We start from the raw sequence: 22,280 nt of genomic DNA on the forward strand, positions 1-22,280 counted from the left end.
GAGCACAAACTTTCCAATAACCTACACGGAGTCATTTCTTGCACCGCATTGTGTCCTACTGGAAGCTTAGCAGCGATTTTATTCACTGTGACATTCTTATCTTCCCCAATGAGCTAACCAACTCTTTCCTTGTTGCGTTCTGTGGACACAGTTAGCTGGAACCACTATGAGGCTCGTCAAGGATATTCATTTTCCCATCTTTGAAGTGCTTTCCCCATCTCCTAACTGCTAGCATCCAGACAGATCAACTCCATAGGCAAGTTGAAGTCTGAGGTGAATTTCAGCAGCAGATTTTCCCTCTTTAACATGGAATTCACTAACAGCGCACTACTGAAACGAATTGTCGAAGTCCACCATTTTGGAAGTACTGTCTGTGGTGGAAAGTCTTTAGATTAAGATCCTGCAGTCATTTTCTTACATTGTTGGAATCTGAATTCAAGAATGGGTTGCTCAAGACTTTCCAGTAAGAGCCTTATATTAAAGTTTTCTTGTTTTCCCTTTTGAAGTCTTGTACACCTAAAGGTGGGCTTATAATTGCCTGAAATAGGTCATGATTTTCAACCAATGAAGCTATTTGCAACTGAAGCAGTTAATTGTCTCATTCTGCTACCAAGGTCAGTTGTAGATGTCCTAATCAAACATTGTCCACCCATATGTCTTATATTTTGTAACTGCATTTGTTGAATATGGACAGTTGGATGAACACCGGAATCAGAAGATGCAGTGTAAATAGGTTTATTATCAAACAATTTCATTAGAGCTAATTTTTCATCAGTCCTTTCAGCCTGATCAAAAGAGAGACATGTAAATGGTATCATCTGTTCATCTATACATGAACAAATTGGTAGGGGATGATTTTTGACATGCATTTTCTACTTTGTGAAGGAGTGGCTATACCTTCCAATAAATGTCACTTGATTTGGCTTTCTCTTTCATAGCACTGGCATCAAACAATTTTAAATTATTTTGTAACGGGTAAAACAATCCCTGCTAATAGTAGCTGCACTCAATAGATAGTGTGTTCAGTTTTCCCAGTCTGTTCTCAGTCTACAGAATACCAGTAATGCTATCAACATACTGACCCCCAAAATTTTCTTAATATTGCTCCACTGCTAGCCATTGACGTTACTGTTAGTGTAACACAGACTTTATTGTTAGTGTAACACAATGTAAATTCATAAAAATAAGCCATACCATCAGTGTTTGGTCAATATATTGTGAGAAATATTCAGACGGTGACTTCACAGTTTAATTCTCAGACTTGCAGTTTCTGGTGCTTCAGGATTTAAAAAAAAAAAGGTAAAATATAATAAAGCTATGTAACCTATCTCTTAAATAGGTCACACAAGTTTGCCTCCAGCAACTGCTTACTCTGTCTTGTCACCATTTTGCACCTCTATGTTGGATCTCAGTCAGAGGCACCCCATCATCATCTTATGTTTGTGCTCTGACAGCTTGCTCAAGCTCATCATCTTTTTTTTTTTTTTTGTCATCAGTCTACTGACTGGCTTGATGCGGCCCGCCACGAATTCCTTTCCTGTGCTAACCTCTTCATCTCAGAGTAGCACTTGCAACCTACGTCCTCAATTATTTGCTTGACGTATTCCAATCTCTGTCTTCCTCTACAGTTTTTGCCCTCTACAGCTCCCTCTAGTACCATGGAAGTCATTCCCTCACGTCTCAGCAGATGTCCTATCATCCTGTCCCTTCTCCTTATCAGTGTTTTCCACATATTCCTTTCCTTTCCTCTCCGATTCTGCGTAGAACCTCCTCATTCCTCACCTTATCAGTCCACCTAATTTTCAACATTCGTCTATAGCACCACATCTCAAATGCTTCGATTCTCTTCTGTTCCGGTTTTCCCACAGTCCATGTTTCACTACCACACAATGCTGTACTCCAGACGTACATCCTCAGAAATTTCTTCCTCAAATTAAGGCCAGTATTGGATATTAGTAGACTTCTCTTGGCCAGAAATGCCTTTTTTGCCATAGCAAGTCTGCTTTTGATGTCCTCCTTGCTCCGTCCGTCACTGGTTATTTTACTGCCTAGGTAGCAGAATTCCTTAACTTCATTGACTTCGTGACCATCAATCCTGATGTTAAGTTTTTCGCTGTTCTCATTTCTACTACTTCATTACCTTCGTCTTTCTCCGATTTACTCTCAAACCATACTGTGTACTCATTAGACTGTTCATTCTGTTCAGCAGATCATTTAATTCTTCTTCACTTTCACTCAGGATAGTAATGTCATCAGCGAATCGTATCATTGATATCCATTCACCTTGTATTTTAATTCCACTTCTGAACCTTTCTTTTATTTCCATCATTGCTTCCTTGATGTACAGATTGAAGAGTAGGGGCGAAAGGTTACAGCCTTGTCTTACACCCTTCTTAATACGAGCACTTCGTTCTTGATCGTCCACTCTTATTATTCCCTCTTGGTTGTTGTACATATTGTATATGACCCGTCTCTCCCTATAGCTTACCCCTACTTTTTTCAGAATCTCGAACAGCTTGCACCATTTTATATTGTCGAACGCTTTTTCCAGGTCGACAAATCCTATGAAAGTGTCTTGATTTTTCTTTAGCCTTGCTTCCATTATTAGCCGTAACGTCAGAATTGCCTCTCTCGTCCCTTTACTTTTCCTAAAGCCAAACTGATCGTCACCTAGCGCATTCTCAATTTTATTTTCCATTCTTCTGTATATTATTCTTGTAAGCAGCTTCGATGCATGAGCTGTTAAGCTGATTGTGCGATAATTCTCGCACTTATCAGCTCTTGCCGTCTTCGGAATTGTGTGGATGATGCTTTTCCGAAAGTCAGATGGTATATCGCCAGACTCATATATTCTACACACCAACGTGAATAGTCGTTTTGTTGCCACTTCCCCCAGTGATTTTAGAAATTCTGATGGAATGTTATCTAGCCCTTCTGCCTTATTTGACCGTAAGTCCTCCAAAGCTCTTTTAAATTCCGATTCTAATAGTGGATCCCCTATCTCTTCTAAATCTACTCCTGTTTCTTCTTCTATCACATCAGACAAATCCTCACCCTCATACAGGCTTTCAATGTATTCTTTCTACCTATCTGCTCTCTCCTCTGCATGTAACAGTGGAATTCCCGTTGCACTCTTAATGTTACCACCATTGCTTTTAATGTCACCAAAGGTTGTTTTGACTTTCCTGTATGCTGAGTCTGTCCTTCCGACAATCATATCTTTTTCGATGTCTTCACATTTTTCCTGCAGCCATTTCGTCTTAGCTTCCCTGCACTTCCTATTGTAATCTAATTGAAATCTACCCGTATCTCCCGGCCTTTTCCAAGTACACCTCCTCCTCTTGTGATTCTTGAACAGGGTATTCGCTATTACTAGCTGAAACTTGTTACAGAACTCGATTAGTCTTTCTCCTCTTTCATTCCTTGTCCCAAGACCATATTCTCCTGTAACCTTTTCTTCAGGTAACGCAAATTCAGAAATATTTGGAACTTCCACAGGCAATAGTTCCACTATTTCTTTATCAGTTAGCACTACAGCAAACAAAACTGGGGGGGGGGGGGGGGGTTACTGCGTTAATTATTTTCATTATTGTAATAAAATAAATGCCTAATTCATTTATGTGTAAAGAAACGATGTAATTTAACACAGAAAAATGGAAGCTCACAAAAGAACATTTAGCAAGGAGGGAATAACTCAGCACTGTAATCCAGTAAAAAATAACAGATTTGTGGTAATGGTCCTGAGGTATCAGGAATATCATCTCCAGGTGATCATTTTGATCGATAAAGACATCTTTACATGGTAAATGAAACATTTGCAAATATAAATATGCTTCTAATCTAAATGCGTGAATATTTACCTTTCTTGTGTCCTGACATGCCGTATGCCTTTCTAACATTCAGTTTCAAGCCGCTGCTGCCACCTAGGGATATCACAAAGAAGTCTGAACAAGGGACAAACAGAATGCACTGAATGTCTACTCTGATACCTCCAGCATTCAGAAAACGTAAAAACTGGAGGTCTGGAGGTATTACACTACAGGTTAAGCACATACTGGGTAGTTAAAAATTTAATACTAACTGTGTGGTTAATTTTATATAAGGCCAGAGAGTATTTAAATGAGACATGTTCAATTATTATTGAAGAAGATATACCAAACTGTTCATTACAAATAGTTTGAAGTTCTCTTTCTTGATCTGCTGCTAGGTGTTTGCCTGAACTTTCTGACTGCCTCCAAGAATTCTTAACGGAGCAATTACCTGCACTGATTATTTACATTGTTGACATTAACCTAACTTTATGGATAAAAGATTTATTTCGAACATAAGCTGAATGGGTGCATTAACGTCTTTATTATTTCTCTTTAACTTGATTTTGTGCAAAACAAAATCCATTCTTTTGTGGTGTCACCAGGATGTAAAATGACAACTGCAACTGAACATGCCCTGTGAAACAATGAGGTGAAAGTTTGAACGAAAGGTATTTCTGCATTCAACTCAAGAGTTAATTTTTTTGCTAATCTAAGATTAACTGATTTATACTTATGTCCTTGGACCAATTATGTTCGTTCTGAGAGACCAAATAGACATGCTAGTAACATCGCCAATACTGGTAGCAATAAAAATTGGATTTTATACTCCAAAATTACATATTTTTGGCAATTTAATATTGGATACTGTGAAACACCAATTGTTTATAGAGTGGAAAAGTGTTACTTCACATTGCATTTGTATTGCTAAATTGTGGATGGGGTTGATATTGTACAGTGTGTGATACAAAAGTTTCAAGACTTAACTCAGAACTAGAAATTTATTGGACATTTAAGGACAGCAGACCAAAATTCTTCAAAATATGATCCTTCAGCATCAACACAGTGCTGCCAGCGCATCTTCAACTGTTGGTAGCCCTTCCAGAAGGCCTCGGGTGTGATGCTGTCAAGGGCTCTCGAAAAGCCTGCTGGATGGTGTCGATGGACTCAAATCACTTCCCTTTTAGGCCTGTCTTGATTCGGAGGAAGAGGAAAAAATAACTTGGAGCCAAGTCAGGGTTGTAGGGTGGCTGTGGCAGTTAAACATTAAACTTCAGCAAAACTTCGGCAGCGGCGCGCGGCGTGTGAATGGGCGCATTGTCGTGGTGGAGAATCCAATCGCCCTTGATCGCCAGGTGGACACAGCGCACTCTATCCCTCAAGCAGCAGAGTACTCACTAAGACGATGGTCATTGTTTAAAAGTTCGCGACTTTCTCCACATTTTGATCTGTTCGGCTTGATGATGGCCTCCCATAGCAATCGTCGTCTTCAACATTTCCATGGCGATCTTTGAAATATTTGTGCCACATGAAAACCACTGTATGGGACATGTCTTCTGCATTAAAGGCCCCTTGAATTATACCGAGAGTCTCTGTGGCAGTTTTGTTCAGTTGCATGCAAAACTTGAGCAGTATTATGTGATTAAGTGCTGCTGCTGCAAGCAATGCGCACTCTCCAGAGTTCCGGGGGCAACTGCCACAGCATCAGTTCATTCCCTGAGACCCCCCATTACTCCCCCCGCCCACCCGCCTGTCGGAACCGGTCCGCGTGTGCTCCCCTACTCAGAAATGAATCAGTCTTGAAACTTCGGAATCACAGCTTGTACATACACTTACTTTTTTTGATATTAGGACAAATTTTGATTTTGATGTACTACAAATAGGATTATCGCTGAATGTGGTCTCACTTCACTCTATAAATATAAAATTTTATTTACAGTACACTTTTCATTTCAGTTCATAAATAACATTAAATTTACTGCATTATAAAATTTGTACATCAATTCGTGCAAACAGTGCACAATGGTCTCCATTACATGAAGACTCTGCTGAAGAGGTCAGCATGGCCTTTCTTTATAGTTGAGTTTTTCTTCGATTCTTCAGTACCTAGAAAAATAAAAAAAAAAAAACTTTAATTCTGTACTAATAATGCAGATTGATACATATTTAGAAAATAAGGGGGGCTTCCGGTTTCTTCTCTTACATTCCTCTATTGGGAGAGGAAAAAGTGATGTCAAATTGGACAATTCTATTTATCCATTAGAATCTGACAAAATTCTTTGAATGGGAGATTCAGTCCTCTTAATTTATATCCACATTTTTTCCCTTTAAGCATTTGTGAGGTAGGCATGCTTCTGCCATAAAATGGTAAAAAATCAGTTTTTGTGAAGTAGAGATTACACAATTTCTAATCATAATCATCAGCTTTCTAAGAGATGATAAGATGATGTGAAGTGGAATGATCACATAACTTTAGTCATGTGGAAGGCAGATCCATACTGAGATTTATTGATAAAGTTCTAAGGATGGGTAAATTATTCATGAAGGTGGTCACTTAAAAACATTGGTTCTACAAATTCTTGAGTATTATTTGTTGTTGTGGGATGTGTACTTAGGTTACTCTCAGATTTATTTACCAGGTGCAAGATGGAGAAAGTTTAACTCTGTAAGATACCCCATTTTGAGTCACAAAATGTTACTTTACCCAACATGGGCAAAACAGAGTCATGCTGAATGTGAACGCTATCTTGTAAATATAGGAGAGGGGGAGGGGAAGGAATTATACAAAACGGATAAACTAAGACCAATGTGTGAATCATAAGTGGAAAACAACCATGAAGCATCTGGATGTGTGGAATGCTAATTACTGAAGAAATCTGCAAGTCAAAAATGTCAAGTTATCATATTCTGGCAGAAGATATCAGTATGCGTTTTGAAGAGACTGGTAGCTGTTACAAATTGAATGCCATGACAATGCTCCCATAGATAGCTGACAGAAACAAACTGATATCACTAAGCAAATCTGAGAAGCACTGTCACCTGGTGATCTATGACATATTACTTCTCACCACTATTTCGGAGGGGGGAGGGGGGGGGGGAGTGATGCTGGTGCAAAATCAGGACAACACACAGCCTTAGATTACAAGTAAAAGAGAGGATCTCAAATGCAAGACAGAAACTGGATGTGTATGACAGTTAACTGAAAAATACATACAGCAAAGTGAACGCAAAGCTGACATGATTAGGCCATAAGCAACCAGTTCTATTTGATAATTTAATTTCAGCTGGTCATGGCATGTTTTATGCTCCTGATGAAACTGAAGTACACAGAGAGTCACGTGGGTTAGTATGGACAGAGGTTGTACTTGACAACTGGAAAAAATTATCAACTGACTTCTTTTACTGACCCCTGACTCAGGTGATATAGTTGCAGAAAGGTTCCAGGAAAATTTAAAACTCATTTCAAATATGTAGCCATCTCATATAAAAATAGTTGGTGGCGACTTCAATCTACCCTCACAGTCGGTGAGAATACAAGTTCTAAGTCGGTGTTAGGCATAAAACATTGCTTTAAATTTTACAAAATGTTTTCTCCAGAATTATTGATGAGTTAGTTCAGGAGTCCACACAAAGTGTAAATGGTTGTGATAATGTACTAGACCTTTTAGTGGCAAACAATCCTGAATACTGTAACATCTAAATCCACCAAAAACAAACGCAAAATATATTGATTAAAAAAAAAAAGTTGTCAGTTCAACTAAATACCTAGCGGCTACAATTATGAACAACTGAAATTGGATGCATTGCATAGAAAAGGTTGTGGGGAAGATGGAACAAATCTGTTAAAGACACTGCATCCACTTTCTCATACATTCCATCAGTCCCATCAAGAAAAAGAAGAAACTTCAGGGGTGCGTACTGAGTCAAGGTTCACATTTATTCCAGCTCAATTTAATCAAGTAAATAAGAAAAGAGGCTGCTACTTTGAGGAGGCAGCAACCTTTTTATTTTTCACTTATACTAGATAGTTACTGTTGGTAGCTTAATATTTACTTGATTACAATGGTATTTTTCAAATCAGCTATTTAATAACTGTAAATAATACTGAATTCTATTTACAGTGCATTCCTAAATTTCATGCAGCTTTGGAACAAACACTCTACTTGCCATGTCACTAATGTGCCTCAATCTATAATTTGTAGACAGACTGGCTTATGTGTGATGTTTATAACATCTTTTCATTTGGTGCGGCTTCCCAATTTCCTGTTGTGTGTTAAACAGAAACTTGCTGAATATCTTCTCATTAGAGCACATAACACCTTTCTGAACCCTAGCCAAAGAGGCAAAGACTACATGAGAATTACTTTTGTGTCTTGTATTTTGATTGTGTACATCACATTTCAACTTAAACTAATTGTGTCAGCAACAAAACCCATTCAGGAGTGGCTGCAATAATTCCAGAATCCTTAAAAAGGCTTCTGCAAGATGTGGTATTAACTACTTTACACACTGCTGCTCTCTTCTGCAGAATGAACACTTTATTTTCTTTAGGTGCACTGCTCCACAAGATAATTCCATACAATACCAGGGAGTGGAAATATGCTAAATTCTTGCCTTTAAGTCAACACAATGAGAGATGCTTATAAGGGCAAAAACAATGAACTTTAGCATCTTGATTAGTTTGTCCATGTGTTGACTCCACTCTAGCCTGTTATCCAGTTGGACACAAATGAATTTTACGCACAGTGTTTCTTTTAGTGTACGACTTAACTTCTTGTGCTAAAAGGTCAGAATTACTCACTCAGAACTGAGTCATTGTGAGATTTACCCATTACCGGTTAGCTGTGATCCACTTATACCCCTTTTCAGCCATTATCTGAGCTATGTCTGCTAAGGCTGAGTTTAGATCCTTGATTGGTACAAGGAAAACATTAGTTTTTAAACAACCTTCAAAATTTCTTGAATATCATTTGTGTATGTTACATACAAAAGGGGGCACACTACCGATCCTTATCAAATCCCAAAATATTACATTTCTCCATTGTGAGGTTAGTTTTATGTCTGTGACACAATTTGTCAATGATGCCCTGTGCCCCCTGTCATGTTTGGTAGCTTAAGGATAATCGTATAGTCAGCACAAACTTTTATAAAAACACCATTGTAGCCATCAGAATTCCTAGATATTTTCATGATATTGTGGATTCTGAATCCCCTTAGGGGTTGTAGTTTTGAAACCAATGTCTGCTGGTGAAGCTTGCAGTATCTGCACAGTAAATCAGATTCGTCTGTATTGGAATGCTTATTAGAGGGTGCAATATTTGCTGCCACTGTGAGAAAGTGTGTTATCAAGGAACATGTCAATATACCAGCATCTTTAATGAAAAATTATCATTATGTCTTATATTTCATTATACTTTCCCTGGTACATATTTCAGTGGTGTGTGCTTACCTATCACACTGTAACACAACTAGAAAGAAATGCACTATGTGATCAAAAGTATCCAGACACCCCCAAAAAATATACATTTTTCATATTAGGTGCATTGTGCTGCCACCTACTGCCAGGTACTCCATATCAGCAATCTCAGTAGTCAAAGACATAGAGAAAGAGCAGAATGGGGCACTCTGTGGAACCTATCCAGCCCATCAAACAGGAATTCCAAATTGCATCAGGATCCACTGCAAGTACTATGACAGTTACCCGTGGGAGGTAAGAAAATTTGGATTTCATGGTCAAGCAGCTGCTTATAAGCCACACATCATGCCAGTAAATGCCAAACGATGCCACGCATAGTATAAGGAACATAAACATTGGACGATTGAACAGTGGTAAAACATTGTATGGAGTGATGAATCCTGGTACACAATGTGGCAATCCGATGGCAGCGAGTGTGTATGGTGAAAGCCTGGTGAATGTCATTTGCCAGTGGGTGTAGTGCCAACAGTAACATTCGGAGGTGGTGGTGTTATGGTGTGGTCGTGTTTTTCATGGAGTGGGCTTGCACCCCTTGTTGTTTTGCATGGCACTTTCATAGCACAGTCTTAGATTGATGTTTTATGCACCTTCTTGCTTCCCGCTGTTGAAGAGCAATTCGGGGATGGCGATTGCATCTTTCAACTCAATCGAGCACCTGTTCATAGTGCGCAACCTGTGGCAGAGTGGTTACATAACAATGGCATCCCTGTAATGGGCTGGCCTGTACAGAGTCCTGACCTGAATCCTACAGAACACCTTTGGGATGTTTCAGAACGATGACTTCATGCCAGGCCTCACCGACCGACATCAATACCTCTCCACAGTGCAGCACTCCGTGCTGCCATTCTCCAAGAAACCTTCGAACACATGACTGAACGTATGCCTGCGGGAGTGGAAGCTGTCATCAAGGCTAAGGGTGGGCCAACACCATACTGAATTCTAGCATTACCGATGGAGGGCACCACGAACTTTTAAGTCATTTTCAGCCAGGTGTTCGGATACTTTTGATCACATTGTGTAGTTTTGTACTTTATCAAAACATTGCAAACTATGCAAGCCAAGAGGTTGTCCAAAACTCTTTTAGGTAGTTTCAAGTAAACACAGATGAAGCTAAATCATTGTTTGTTCGAGATCTTATAACTAGGCAATATTCTGGGAAACGAAGACCAAGAAGTGACTTCAGTGGCACCTACAAAGAGAACACTTACAAAGGGATTGTGGCAAACAAAATTAGCATATGTTCATCATCTTCTAGCAGAGTTCACATTCACTGTGAGGTGTCAATGACTGCATACCTGCAAACACTTTCACGATTCATTTCGTGGCCCATCGCTGTCCTGGTCACCTTCCCGTTCCTCCTCTTCTTCACTGTCACTGTCACTGATGCTGTCATCAGCATCCAGGTTAGGATCATCAAGCCCTGCTTCCCCTGCTCCCGATTCAGCCTCCTCCTGTTGCTGCTGCTGTTCCTGTTTCCTCTTCCAGGCCTTTGCCATCTCCAGCAGCTTAAGGTTTGGTTTCGTCGCCTCATCTTCGGGGAAGATGTAGTCGAAGAACTCCTCCCAACCTTCCTCAGACTGAAAAAAAAGGGAAAATTAGATCTTCCTCTCCAAAACTGCTACAAACATGATAAATATGGTTCCTTTTAACGTAATATGTTAACATTTTGGTGCACATTTTGTTTCACATTTGACTTCATTCAGATACTGAAAATTTCAGACTTAAAAGAGGGGCCAGCCATTCCATGTCACCAAATATTCTCACCAGCCATAGAGGAAGTTTTCAGATCCTTAAATCAGAAAAAGAACCATTTCATTTAGCTGCTGACATTGGCACTTTTGATGCAAAGATAAACTTCAACAACAAATGGACAACCTTAAACGGTAATGTTCGAAAGTAGACCTGCAAATCAATTGAAGAGTGGAAATGAAAATTGTTCTAAGTACTCTTCTGTTCTCGGTACTCTGTTACAAGTTCCTAGACTTGTTCCAACTGTAACAACCATAGACAACAGATATGCCTTCGATGAGTCAGTTGTGGACACCTAGCAGTGGACATGCAGCTGCAGTGTGTCAACACTGTCACAAAACACAATGGAGCAATGAACTGAACATCAGCAATGAATTGAACATCTCTAAATAAAGTGTTGAAGACATTCTCCAGAACATTTTAAAGAAGAGAAAACTGTGAGAGAGGTTTATGCTGCACACCCTCAACTCTCAAACGATTGGATATACACACTTGTCACAATTTGCTTGAATTAAAAAACATGGAAAATTCTTTTCTGATAAATGTCACCACAAGTGACGAAAGTCGATGTCATCAATACAAGCCTACCACAAAATGAAAAAGAGCAGAACGGGTCCCTGATGGTTCGCCAACAGCAAAGAAGTTCTGAATGTGATGTGCAAGATTAACATGAAGCACTTTTTTGAGTTTCTCATTGGTGTATGAATGCTCTGTGCATTGCTCAAGTGGGAGAAGACCATGTAGAACATGGCATTAAAACTATCACCTCACCTTTTCTCATTTTTTTATTTTTTAATCCAGTCCCAAAAGCATTTTTACTGACAAGATATAGAAAATCCTAGCAGTAACCCAAAAGAAACACGTGGAACTTGCATACACACAGACTGATGAATTCATGGAACTCTTCCAGCCAACCATAAGTTGCAGCTATTTTACATTTAATGGTAACATTTATAAGCAGTCAGATGTTCTAACGATGGTATCATAATAGGGTCATTTTAAAAGTCCTACACAATGCACATATGCGAACGTTACAGTGGCATGATAAAAGCTGAAATTTATGTTCAGTTGTGAATGAGACTTTGTGTGTGATGGTTGTATATGTGTTTGCTGGTTCATGTGCCTGTGTCACGAGTATCTCAGTTTTAAAATGGAAGCTGAAAGGAGTCAGACTGCTTACACATAGTGACCAGCATTCCTATATGAAAATCAAATCCCTACATGGAAATAACCCAAAAGAAATTTACAAAACTTTAGGAGAGGTGTGTGGGAATAGTGCAGTGGATCATAGCATACTATCAATATGGTTTGCTCGTTTCCATGAAGGTCATGTCAGCACTGGAAAGCCATCAATTGCAAAAGACTATGCCTCTCAGATTACTGTTGTTGAGAGAGGATAGATGAAAAACATGAGAGGAAATTGAATATGAGGCCAGAATGTCTGTCAGTAAGAAAAGTTGGAGCAGATGGCAGGTCACAAAAGAATTGCTTCAATGTTATCAAACAGAAGAACAGTTTCTGAAAAGGATTGTGGCACTTGATCAAACCTGGATTCAAGATTTTGAGCCTGAAATGAAGTCTCAGTCAGCACAATGGAAAATAATCTAAATATATCCATCACCAATAGTAATAGATTAAACTGATTATGATGTTTGAGTATGACACAATTGGAGTCACAGCTACAAATAGAGTGTCCCAGGGGACATCTGTATTAGGTGCATACTACAAGCTGATTCTGCAAAATATTTTGCTCCCAAAACTTTGTCAAAGAAGACCACACACACTTGTGGCTTATGTCCTCATTTTGTATGATAATGCATGACCGCGTACTGCCCTCCCGGTGAGAGAAACGCTTGATGAATATAGGTGAGAAATACTTCCATATCCACCATACAGTCCTGATATGAGCCCACCAGACTGATTTGTTTCCCAAACTGAACTAAAAACTCCATGAAAAACATTTTGATACAACTGATGAGGCTTCCACTGAGTCGACCCAAGTAATGTGACAGCTCAACAATGAATGTCCCTTATCTGAAATACGGAAGTTGTCAAAATGTTGGGCAGTTGACATAAGCAAGAATGGAGATTGTATTGAAGGCCTCTAAAGGATTTTGTAAAATAAATTATTCTCTTCAATTCTATCTTACACTGTGCAGAACTTTTGAGATAAACCTCATGTGTATATATATAACAAAGATGATGCGACTTACCAAACGAAAGCGCTGGCAGGTTAATAGACACACAAACAAACACAAACATACACACAAAATTCAAGCTTTCGCAACCAATGGTTACTTCATCAGGAAAGAGGGAAGGAGAGGGAAAGACGAAAGGATGTGGGTTTTAAGGGAGAGGGTAAGGAGTCATTCCAATCCCGGGAGCGGAAAGACTTACATTAGGGGGAAAAAAGGACAGGTATACACTCGCGCGCACGCACGCACACACACATATCCATCCGCACATATACATTGGTGTATATGTGCGGATGGATATATGTGTGTGCGCGCGCGCGCGAGTGTATACCTGTCCTTTTTTCCCCCTAAGGTAAGTCTTTCTGCTCCCGGGATTGGAATGACTCCTTATCCTCTCCCTTAAAACCCACAACCTTTCGTCTTTCCCTCTTTCCTGATGAAGCAACCGTGGGTTGCGAAAGCTTGAATTTTGTGTGTGTGTGTGTGTTTATTTGTGTGTCTATCAACATACCAATGCTTTCGTTTGGTAAGTTACATCATCTTTGTATTTAGATATATTTTTCCTGGCTAACACCACAATCCCTGCAACTTCATGTCATCTGAATATTAATAAAAAAAGTGGCACACAGGTCAGTGCTGCACAGGGTAAATAAAATATCTTTTACGTGACCACGCAACAGGAAATAAAAAAAAAAGTGTAAATATTACAGTTGCCAATGACTACACAGCTTTCATGGTTGACTTACTACTAGGCACAGTAAACACAAGACCCTCACACAACCACACCACAGAAGAAGATAAAAACAAAACATTAATGTACATACATACTGTACACTGGCAATATATTACAAAAGGTTTAAAATGTCCACAAATACCACAAAGAAATAATGGGATTTTCTACATCTAATAAACTACAACACAACCTAACATAAAATAAAGAGTAACAATGGCTCATATTCAAATTCTGGAATATACAAAATAACATGCCAGTTTAATGTGGACTCCAAACTCCAGAAGTAATATGTGACAGAAAGTATCTTAGAACTGATGGGAGATTCAATGCTACCTATGGGTTTATTATCAGAAACTTGAGCACTAAGCCACCAAGCCACACTATGAAAAGTTGCATAACAATATACTTGGTGGGAGTATGCATTTATTTTCACCACTCCCTGTACTTTGACATCAATCTCTCTCTCTCTCTCTCTCTCTCTCTCTCTCTCTCTCTCTCTGTGTGTGTGTGTGTGTGTGTGTGTGTGTGTGTGTGTGTGTGTGTGTGTGTGTGTGTGTGTGTGAGTGAGAGAGAGAGAGAGAGAGAGAGAGAGAGATTTGTGTGACAGGCCTTAATGCAATTACAAAAAAGCAAAGTATCTACAAGGACAGGACGCTGCTCACCCCATCATCAGCCTGCACACGCTGCCGCTTCTTGACCCTGCGTGGCATGCGCGCCTGCACCCCAGCTACAGAGTCTGCATCACCATGACGCTTCTCAAAGTCGCGCCACGCCTCCAGCAACATCACCCTCTCCTCCTTGTCCTGGGCACTCCGCAGTGCCTGGTTTGCTCTCTCGAACACACGGCGGGCAAGTGCTACAGCTGCCTCCGGATCTTCACCTCCGACAGCCGACATCTCAAATTGGGCGTAGCTCATCCATACCTATAAAGGCCGGAAGCAGACTGTATGATGCAGAAGGTCTCATACATTATAAAAAAATAATATTTCAGTTAAAAGCTACAGGATTACTGATAACTGTGTGCCAAAACATGTAACAAAAACTAGGACATGTTATGCCCATGAAGAGACAGGAATAAATTGTTTTATTTTATGGCCACTTTCAGTGATATTTTTTGGATTTTAGTATTATTTATTCCCAACTGTGGTTTTACTTTTCTACAGCCAATTTTTCATTTCTTTCTATTTCTTTTTCTATAAATAAGTGACAAGACAGGTAATAAGAAACAAAGTTTCACAACAAAAGTAAGGATGTTGAGGTCACACACACAAGAAATCGCGGTACGATTGTGATGTAAACAAATGAATAACTAAATTAGCGTAGCTGAGAACAAGTTCATGTGAGTGAAAGAGTCATGTAACGAGCAACATTGATGTAAATGTGTTTTCAGTGAGGTTGCTCAATGTGTTACACGTTGCCAATGCTAGTGAGCAGTGTCATTTTGTCTACACGGAATATCTGACACTGACATTCAGTTGCATGTAAACTATCTCCAACGCTTACAATGGTTGACAATGAATCGTTTTTCTTAAAGGTAAAGAATTTATCTTCTGTATTTTTGGGCACCAATTCAAAAATTCAATTACATGGAGATTTATATCAATTGAGAATTTCTTTGAAGTATGCAAAACGTAGGTATTTAATCTTTATACTAAAGCCATTATTGTTTCATGAACATTTGCAATGTAACTTGCTAAAAAAAAAATAAAAAAAATAAAAAAAAAAATATGTTTCCTAGTCTACTACAGAGCCACTCATATACGGATGTCCCTTCAAACCTCTCACATTTCAAAGTCCCGGGGGAACAAACTGCAGCAGATATGATAATGACACTGCATGCACTACATGCTAGAGGATCTCAAAGAATTTATATTCCCATGTCAGATGTGCTAATTATTGTCACCAGCGTGCAGCCTGATCACATGAAGAGAAAATGGCAACTCCACAGCAGCATGTGCAAGCAGTAGCGTTGTTTGCAGAAACAAAATCACCAATTAATATGCAAAGAAATCATTTTAGGTAGTATGGATGTGATTCACCTGATGTGAAAACAGTTAAGTGCGTGTCATAGTGTTTAGGAAGGGACAGTGGAGGACATCAGACAACAATTTCTCAGAAGTCCCTGCAAGTCAACTGTTTAGGCATCTACACAATTTAAGGTACCCCAAGAAACATTGTTTTATGTAGTATATCAGCATCTTTATATACACTCCTGGAAATGGAAAAAAGAACACATTGGCACCGGTGTGTCAGACCCACCATACTTGCTCCAGACACTGCGAGAGGGCTGTACAAGCAATGATCACACGCACGGCACAGCGGACACACCAGGAACCGCGGTGTTGGCCGTCGAATGGCGCTAGCTGCGCAGCATTTGTGCACCGCCGCCGTCAGTGTCAGCCAGTTTGCCGTGGCATACGGAGCTCCATCGCAGTCTTTAACACTGGTAGCATGCCGCGACAGCGTGGACGTGAACCGTATGTGCAGTTGACGGACTTTGAGCGAGGGCGTATAGTGGGCATGCGGAAGGCCGGGTGGACGTACCGCCGAATTGCTCAACATGTGGGGCGTGAGGTCTCCACAGTACATCGATGTTGTCGCCAGTGGTCGGCGGAAGGTGCACGTGCCCGTCGACCTGGGACCGGACTGCAGCGACGCACGGATGCACGCCAAGACCGTAGGATCCTACGCAGTGCCGTAGGGGACCGCACCGCCACTTCCCAGCAAATTATGGACACTGTTGCTCCTGGGGTATCGGCGAGGACCATTCGCAACCGTCTCCATGAAGCTGGGCTACGGTCCCGCACACCGTTAGGCCGTCTTCCGCACACGCCCCAACATCGTGCAGCCCGCCTCCAGTGGTGTCGCGACAGGCGTGAATGGAGGGACGAATGGAGACGTGTCGTCTTCAGCGATGAGAGTCGCTTCTGCCTTGGTGCCAATGATGGTCGTATGCGTGTTTGGCGCCGTGCAGGTGAGCGCCACAATCAGGACTGCATACGACCGAGGCACACAGGGCCAACACCCGGCATCATGGTGTGGGGAGCGATCTCCTACACTGGCCGTACACCACTGGTGATCGTCGAGGGGACACTGAATAGTGCACGGTACATCCAAACCGTCATCGAACCCATCATTCTACCATTCCTAGACCGGCAAGGGAACTTGCTGTTCCAACAGGACAATGCACGTCCGCATGTACCCCGTGCCACCCAACGTGCTCTAGAAGGTGTAAGTCAACTACCCTGGCCAGCAAGATCTCCGGATCTGTCCCCCATTGAGCATGTTTGGGACTGGATGAAGCGTCGTCTCACGCGGTCTGCACGTCCAGCACGAACGCTGGTCCATCTGAGGTGCCAGGTGGAAATGGCATGGCAAACCGTTCCACAGGACTACATCCAGCATCTCTACGATCGTCTCCATGGGAAAATAGCAGCCTGCATTGCTGCGAAAGGTGGATATACACTGTACTAGTGCCGACATTGTGCATGCTCTGTTGCCTGTGTCTATGTGCCTGTGGTTCTGTCAGTGTGATCATGTGATGTATCTGACCCCAGGAATGTGTCAATAAAGTTTCCCCTTCCTGGGACAATGAATTCACGGTGTTCTTATTTCAATTTCCAGAAGTGTATGTCTACAAAGTGCAAATTCTGCAATATCTGATGTCGAACAACAAACCATGCCAACAACAATTTGCTATGGATATGCTGCCGAATACTGACACAAAGATCAGCTTCCTGGAAAGATGCTTTTTTTCATGTATCAGGAATGGTCAGCATAATATTTGGATTTGGGGCTTACTGCACCCGGATGCTGTCATTAAACATGTTTGTGATAGGCCTAAAGTGAACATCTGGTGTGTGGGCTAATGAACACGACAGGATTGTTGGACTGTTCATCTTCATAGAAAACACAGTTAATGGGTCAGTGCATCTGGACATGTTGGAGCAGCTTATATTCCCTCAGATACAAGACTTGCAAACCATCATCACCTTTCAACAAGACAAAGCTCCACCGCATTGGTTAATGGCTGTTTGCAAGTTCCCAGATATTAAATTTCCCAATTGCTGGATCAAACGCAGGTGATGCAATGCATGGCTATCACATTACACCAAACATTACCCACTGGATTTCTTCTGACATTCGTGACAGACCGTGTGTATGTGACCAGAGCAAATGATATTCTTATGTTAAAATGTTGCATCACTGAGGTGATTGCAACAATGACTGAGGACATGCTATAATGAACTACGAAAGAAATTGAATCCAGGCTGCTTCATATTACGTATGGTTCACAAGTAGAGGTGTACACACGGTTACTAAATGAACTCTTCTGAGATGCTGAAACATGATGCAATTTCATTATCATAAATAGTGTAGGTTTTTTTCTGGGCCTTTGAAATGTGAGGGATTTGAAAGGGATACACTGTAATTCTATTAGATAGTAATGTCAAAGCCTTACATTTGTTTTGCAGGTCACTTCTCATGCAAATCTTAACAACTGATGATAAACTGACTGGTACCGGCTTTTGCAAATTTCATGGCTTCAAGAGATGATATTGATGCTTGTGACCACTTCTACTACATCTGCAGTATAATTGCAGTGAAAAAGCAGCAGCAGACAATCTCAAACTTTGTTGAAGTGTGTTTTGTGTAGTTTGGCATAAAGACTGGTTGTCACAACATGTCATGGGCCCAACATCGAGTGTCTAAGCAACAGCTAAAATTTTTGTACTTTGAGGTGCCAATGGTACGGTGGAAATCTTGAAATCACAAACATGAATTACTAACAATATTATGAAAAGGCTAGATGCCACTCACCATATAGCGGAGATGCTGAGTCGCAGATAGGCACAGCAAAAAGACTGCCACAAAATAAGCTTTCAGCCAGCAAGGCCTTTGTCAAAAATAGACAAAACACTCACTCGCGCATGTGCGCGCGTGCACACACACACACACACACACACACACACACACACACACACACACACACACACACACAGTGTGGCTTCAGCTGCCATACTGCAGTCGTGTGTGTGTGTGTGTGGGGGGGGTCTATTTTTGACAGAGGCCTTATTGACGGAAAGTTTATTTTGTGACAGTCTTTTCGTTGTGCCTACCTGCAACTCGGCATCTTCGCTATATGGTGAGTAGCAACTATCCTTTTGATAATGATGTTACATTCCATCCTGGATTTTCCATTGTTTAATCATGAAATACTTTCATTCTTGTAACAGACAAAGAAAACTTTAAAAGGAAATCTGTTATCCAAACACCGGATCTTCATTGTGTGATGTGATTCACGGATTTGATATCTGTACCTCTGTCACCTGACAGTTTTAGGGAACATGACATGTCACCCTTCTGATGAAGATTATGCAAGTCAAGATTGCCATTGGCCACAATTGTTTGTACATTCTGACTAAAGACCTGTCATTCCTAAAAGATGCTGCACAGCTGTCAATCTCTAGGCTGCATGAAAAGAACTTGTTGGGTTCTGGAATTTCTTTCTCTTGGTTATAAGAAATAGAATAAAATATTCTTCCCTTTCTTTTCTCATCACAATGACCTTTTATACTGCTCTGATGTTCCTGATCTGATATATGTGTTTGGAATTTAGCAAAAGGCAGAAGTCTCACAGCTGTCCTTCTCCACTATGGAAACAAATGTGTTTCCACACCTGTTAGATACTCAATACATTTGAAAGAGAAGACTGATTCTTTAGCCTTTATTGTGAACAAGCCTAATTACAAAGAATACAGGGGGACATATGTGAGGATTTGAAGGTACTCTCCATGACCTTGGTCAATAGGGTGGCTACACCAAGAACCCATGCTCCCTGTGCAAATAGGGCAGCCAAAAAAAGAGGCAATGGTCTCAGAAAATTTGACTCATTATAAAAATGCAGTAATCAATACTTTAGGGTATCCAAGGAAAGCTTCTGCCTCCACTTCACATAAAACTTTACATTATGAAACACTTTATTAAAGACTTACCAAAAGACAGTAACACTTTCAAGTACGTGGCCACTAAGTTACCACAGCTGTTAGGATCTATTTTGGCTGTATGTGTTTTGTATGAATTTTCTGGATCTTTATCACTATTTTATATCTGATGTGATAGAGGGAAACCCTTAGCCATGGTTGCCACAAGTTTCCCAAAGTGAAATTCCCTGAATTCCAGAAAGTATTAGAATTTTTCCCCAACAAATTTTGAGATCTCAAGGGTAAGTAAAGACATAAACTGGAAAAAAAAGGTAAGGACTGCCGCATGTCTCCCCATGGGAGCAAAAATCTTAACGACATCTTTTGTAATGAACTGTTGTTAGGCGGAGAAAGCAAGCCAAATGGTATATGGGTTTCATTCAGATCACTGTTGTTATTTTATTTCAATAAAACAAAACACATTTGGTGACAAAAGTACACATTTCCTTGGAATTGCAAGACAGATTTAAAATACCTTCACTGATTTCAGAAATAACCTCAGACAAAAGAAGTGTATACCGTATTTACTCGAATCTAAGCCGCACTTTTTTCCGGTTTTCGTAATCCAAAAAAAAGCCTGCGGCTTACAATCGAGTGCAAAGCAAGCGGAAGTTATGAAAAATGTTGGTACGTGCCGCCACAACTAATTTCTGCCATCGAATATATGTAGCGCTACGCAGGCATGCTTTGTAGGCACAAAGATAAATACTGGCGCCAAAACCTCTGCGTCAGTAAATAAATTAAAAAAAAAAAAAAGTGGAAGATGAGCTTTTTTTCTCCGCCGCGAGTTTTGACCACTGCATTTTCAGACATCATCCAATGAAGTAAATACAAATTCCGTATTGTTCATCTTCGCATGTAGCACAATTTCAGTGTACTACGAAAATCTGACTGGCAAGACTGTTTGGGATGTTTGTCAATATGGCCAACTCTACATTCTGAATTTTTTCCTATCTGTGAGAAGAGATGGTTGCTAATAGGAACCTGATGAAATTTGAATCACATACAGTATTCTCTTCACCATAAGAATAATACGAATATAAACATTTTGCCATGTATTCTTTCGTGTTTGCTGCTATCTCATTTCAATCCGGTCTGCCTAATAAACTACGAAACTAGAGCGAGACAACAGCAAATGTGGAAGAATATACGTATCGTGTCATGTTTATATTCGTATTATTCTTATGCCTAATAGTGATACAGTCAGAAATGAAGCACAGCAAGTGACTAGATTTTTAAATCTAAGATGACTCTAATTTCTGTGCAGAATTTGATGTAATAAAGAAGGGGCCGCAAAGATTTTCAAACGGAGAAAAATTTTCACCTAACTCTCGTTCAGAACATGTTCTATGATATGCAGTCTATTATTTGATTCTTGTTGATCATTATCAGAGAAAGCAGCAGTGTAAGTAACAACAAATAGCAGTCTCTTGCCATTGTTTCGCTAATGAGACGATTCCTCTCTCTCTCTCTCTCTCTCTCTCTCTCTCTCTCTCTCTCTCTCTCTCTCTCTCTCCTTTTTTTTTTAAAATTGTACGCAGCGGTAGCGCGCACAAAAGCAAGCCATGTCGCGTGCTGCGACAGGCCGTAAACACGCACTATCAGAATGCGACAAACAATGCATGACACAGTGCAGTAATGCATTTTCAGCTTAAGAGTGACGCAAACACCTATAACAAAGAAAACGGCACTTATCAGATCAAAGCAAAATAAGCAATCGATTCAAACCAGATGAAGCACGTGAAAAAGGAAGGGTACCCGTATAAATACGGACGGAGCGCCTGACGCATAGCAATGGCTACGTGGTAAAGCTTAACTGCTAAGCTTACGACTCGAACCAAACTACTGCAGCTATATCGTCATTCATTCGACCTAAATTGTGTCTCATATTACAATGGACCAACTTTGTTTTGATTTGGAGGTGCGGCCTAAAACTTTTCTCCCCCCTTGAATTTCGAGTCTCAAATTTCAGGTGCGGCTTAGATTCGGGAAATTTTTTTTTCCCTTTATTTCGAGTCTCATTTTTCAGGTGCAGCTTAGATTCGAGTGCAGCTTAGATTCGAGTAAATATGGTAAGACAGGGAAGAATTGCATAAACCAACACTATAAGTGATCACCGATAAAATGTTGGTTCTACTATGTTCGTTATTGTCGGTTCTTAGTCACTGTGTTATGACTATTATTTTACAGGTATTGTGTGATTTTTCTTTTGAGAAATATATGAGTACATAGCGTACAAACGGCCAGCGACTGCCACAATTTTCTTCTTCTTATCATCCATAATTTCTCATATATAAATTATTTTTGAAGTTGCAAACTGTGATAGAATAAATA

The 22,280-nt window shown here is 40.3% G+C and overlaps 1 protein-coding gene across 1 annotated transcript in view; it reads right to left on the reverse strand.

The window, feature by feature from the left end:
• Positions 1 to 5,560: 5,560 nt before the first annotated feature.
• LOC126106327 (protein crooked neck) overlaps positions 5,561 to 22,280 on the reverse strand; it is a 79,454-nt gene continuing 62,734 nt past the window's right edge. The window contains exons 12-14 of the mRNA XM_049912575.1: positions 14,625 to 14,885; positions 10,581 to 10,862; positions 5,561 to 5,915 (exon numbers count right to left, since the gene is read on the reverse strand). Coding sequence (XP_049768532.1) covers positions 10,593 to 10,862; positions 14,625 to 14,885 — 531 coding nt within the window. The 3' untranslated portion in view covers positions 5,561 to 5,915; positions 10,581 to 10,592. The remainder of the gene's footprint in view (positions 5,916 to 10,580; positions 10,863 to 14,624; positions 14,886 to 22,280) is intronic.

Source organism: Schistocerca cancellata, chromosome 10 (genome assembly GCF_023864275.1).
Source record: "Schistocerca cancellata isolate TAMUIC-IGC-003103 chromosome 10, iqSchCanc2.1, whole genome shotgun sequence".
Lineage (NCBI taxonomy): Eukaryota > Metazoa > Arthropoda > Insecta > Orthoptera > Acrididae > Schistocerca > Schistocerca cancellata.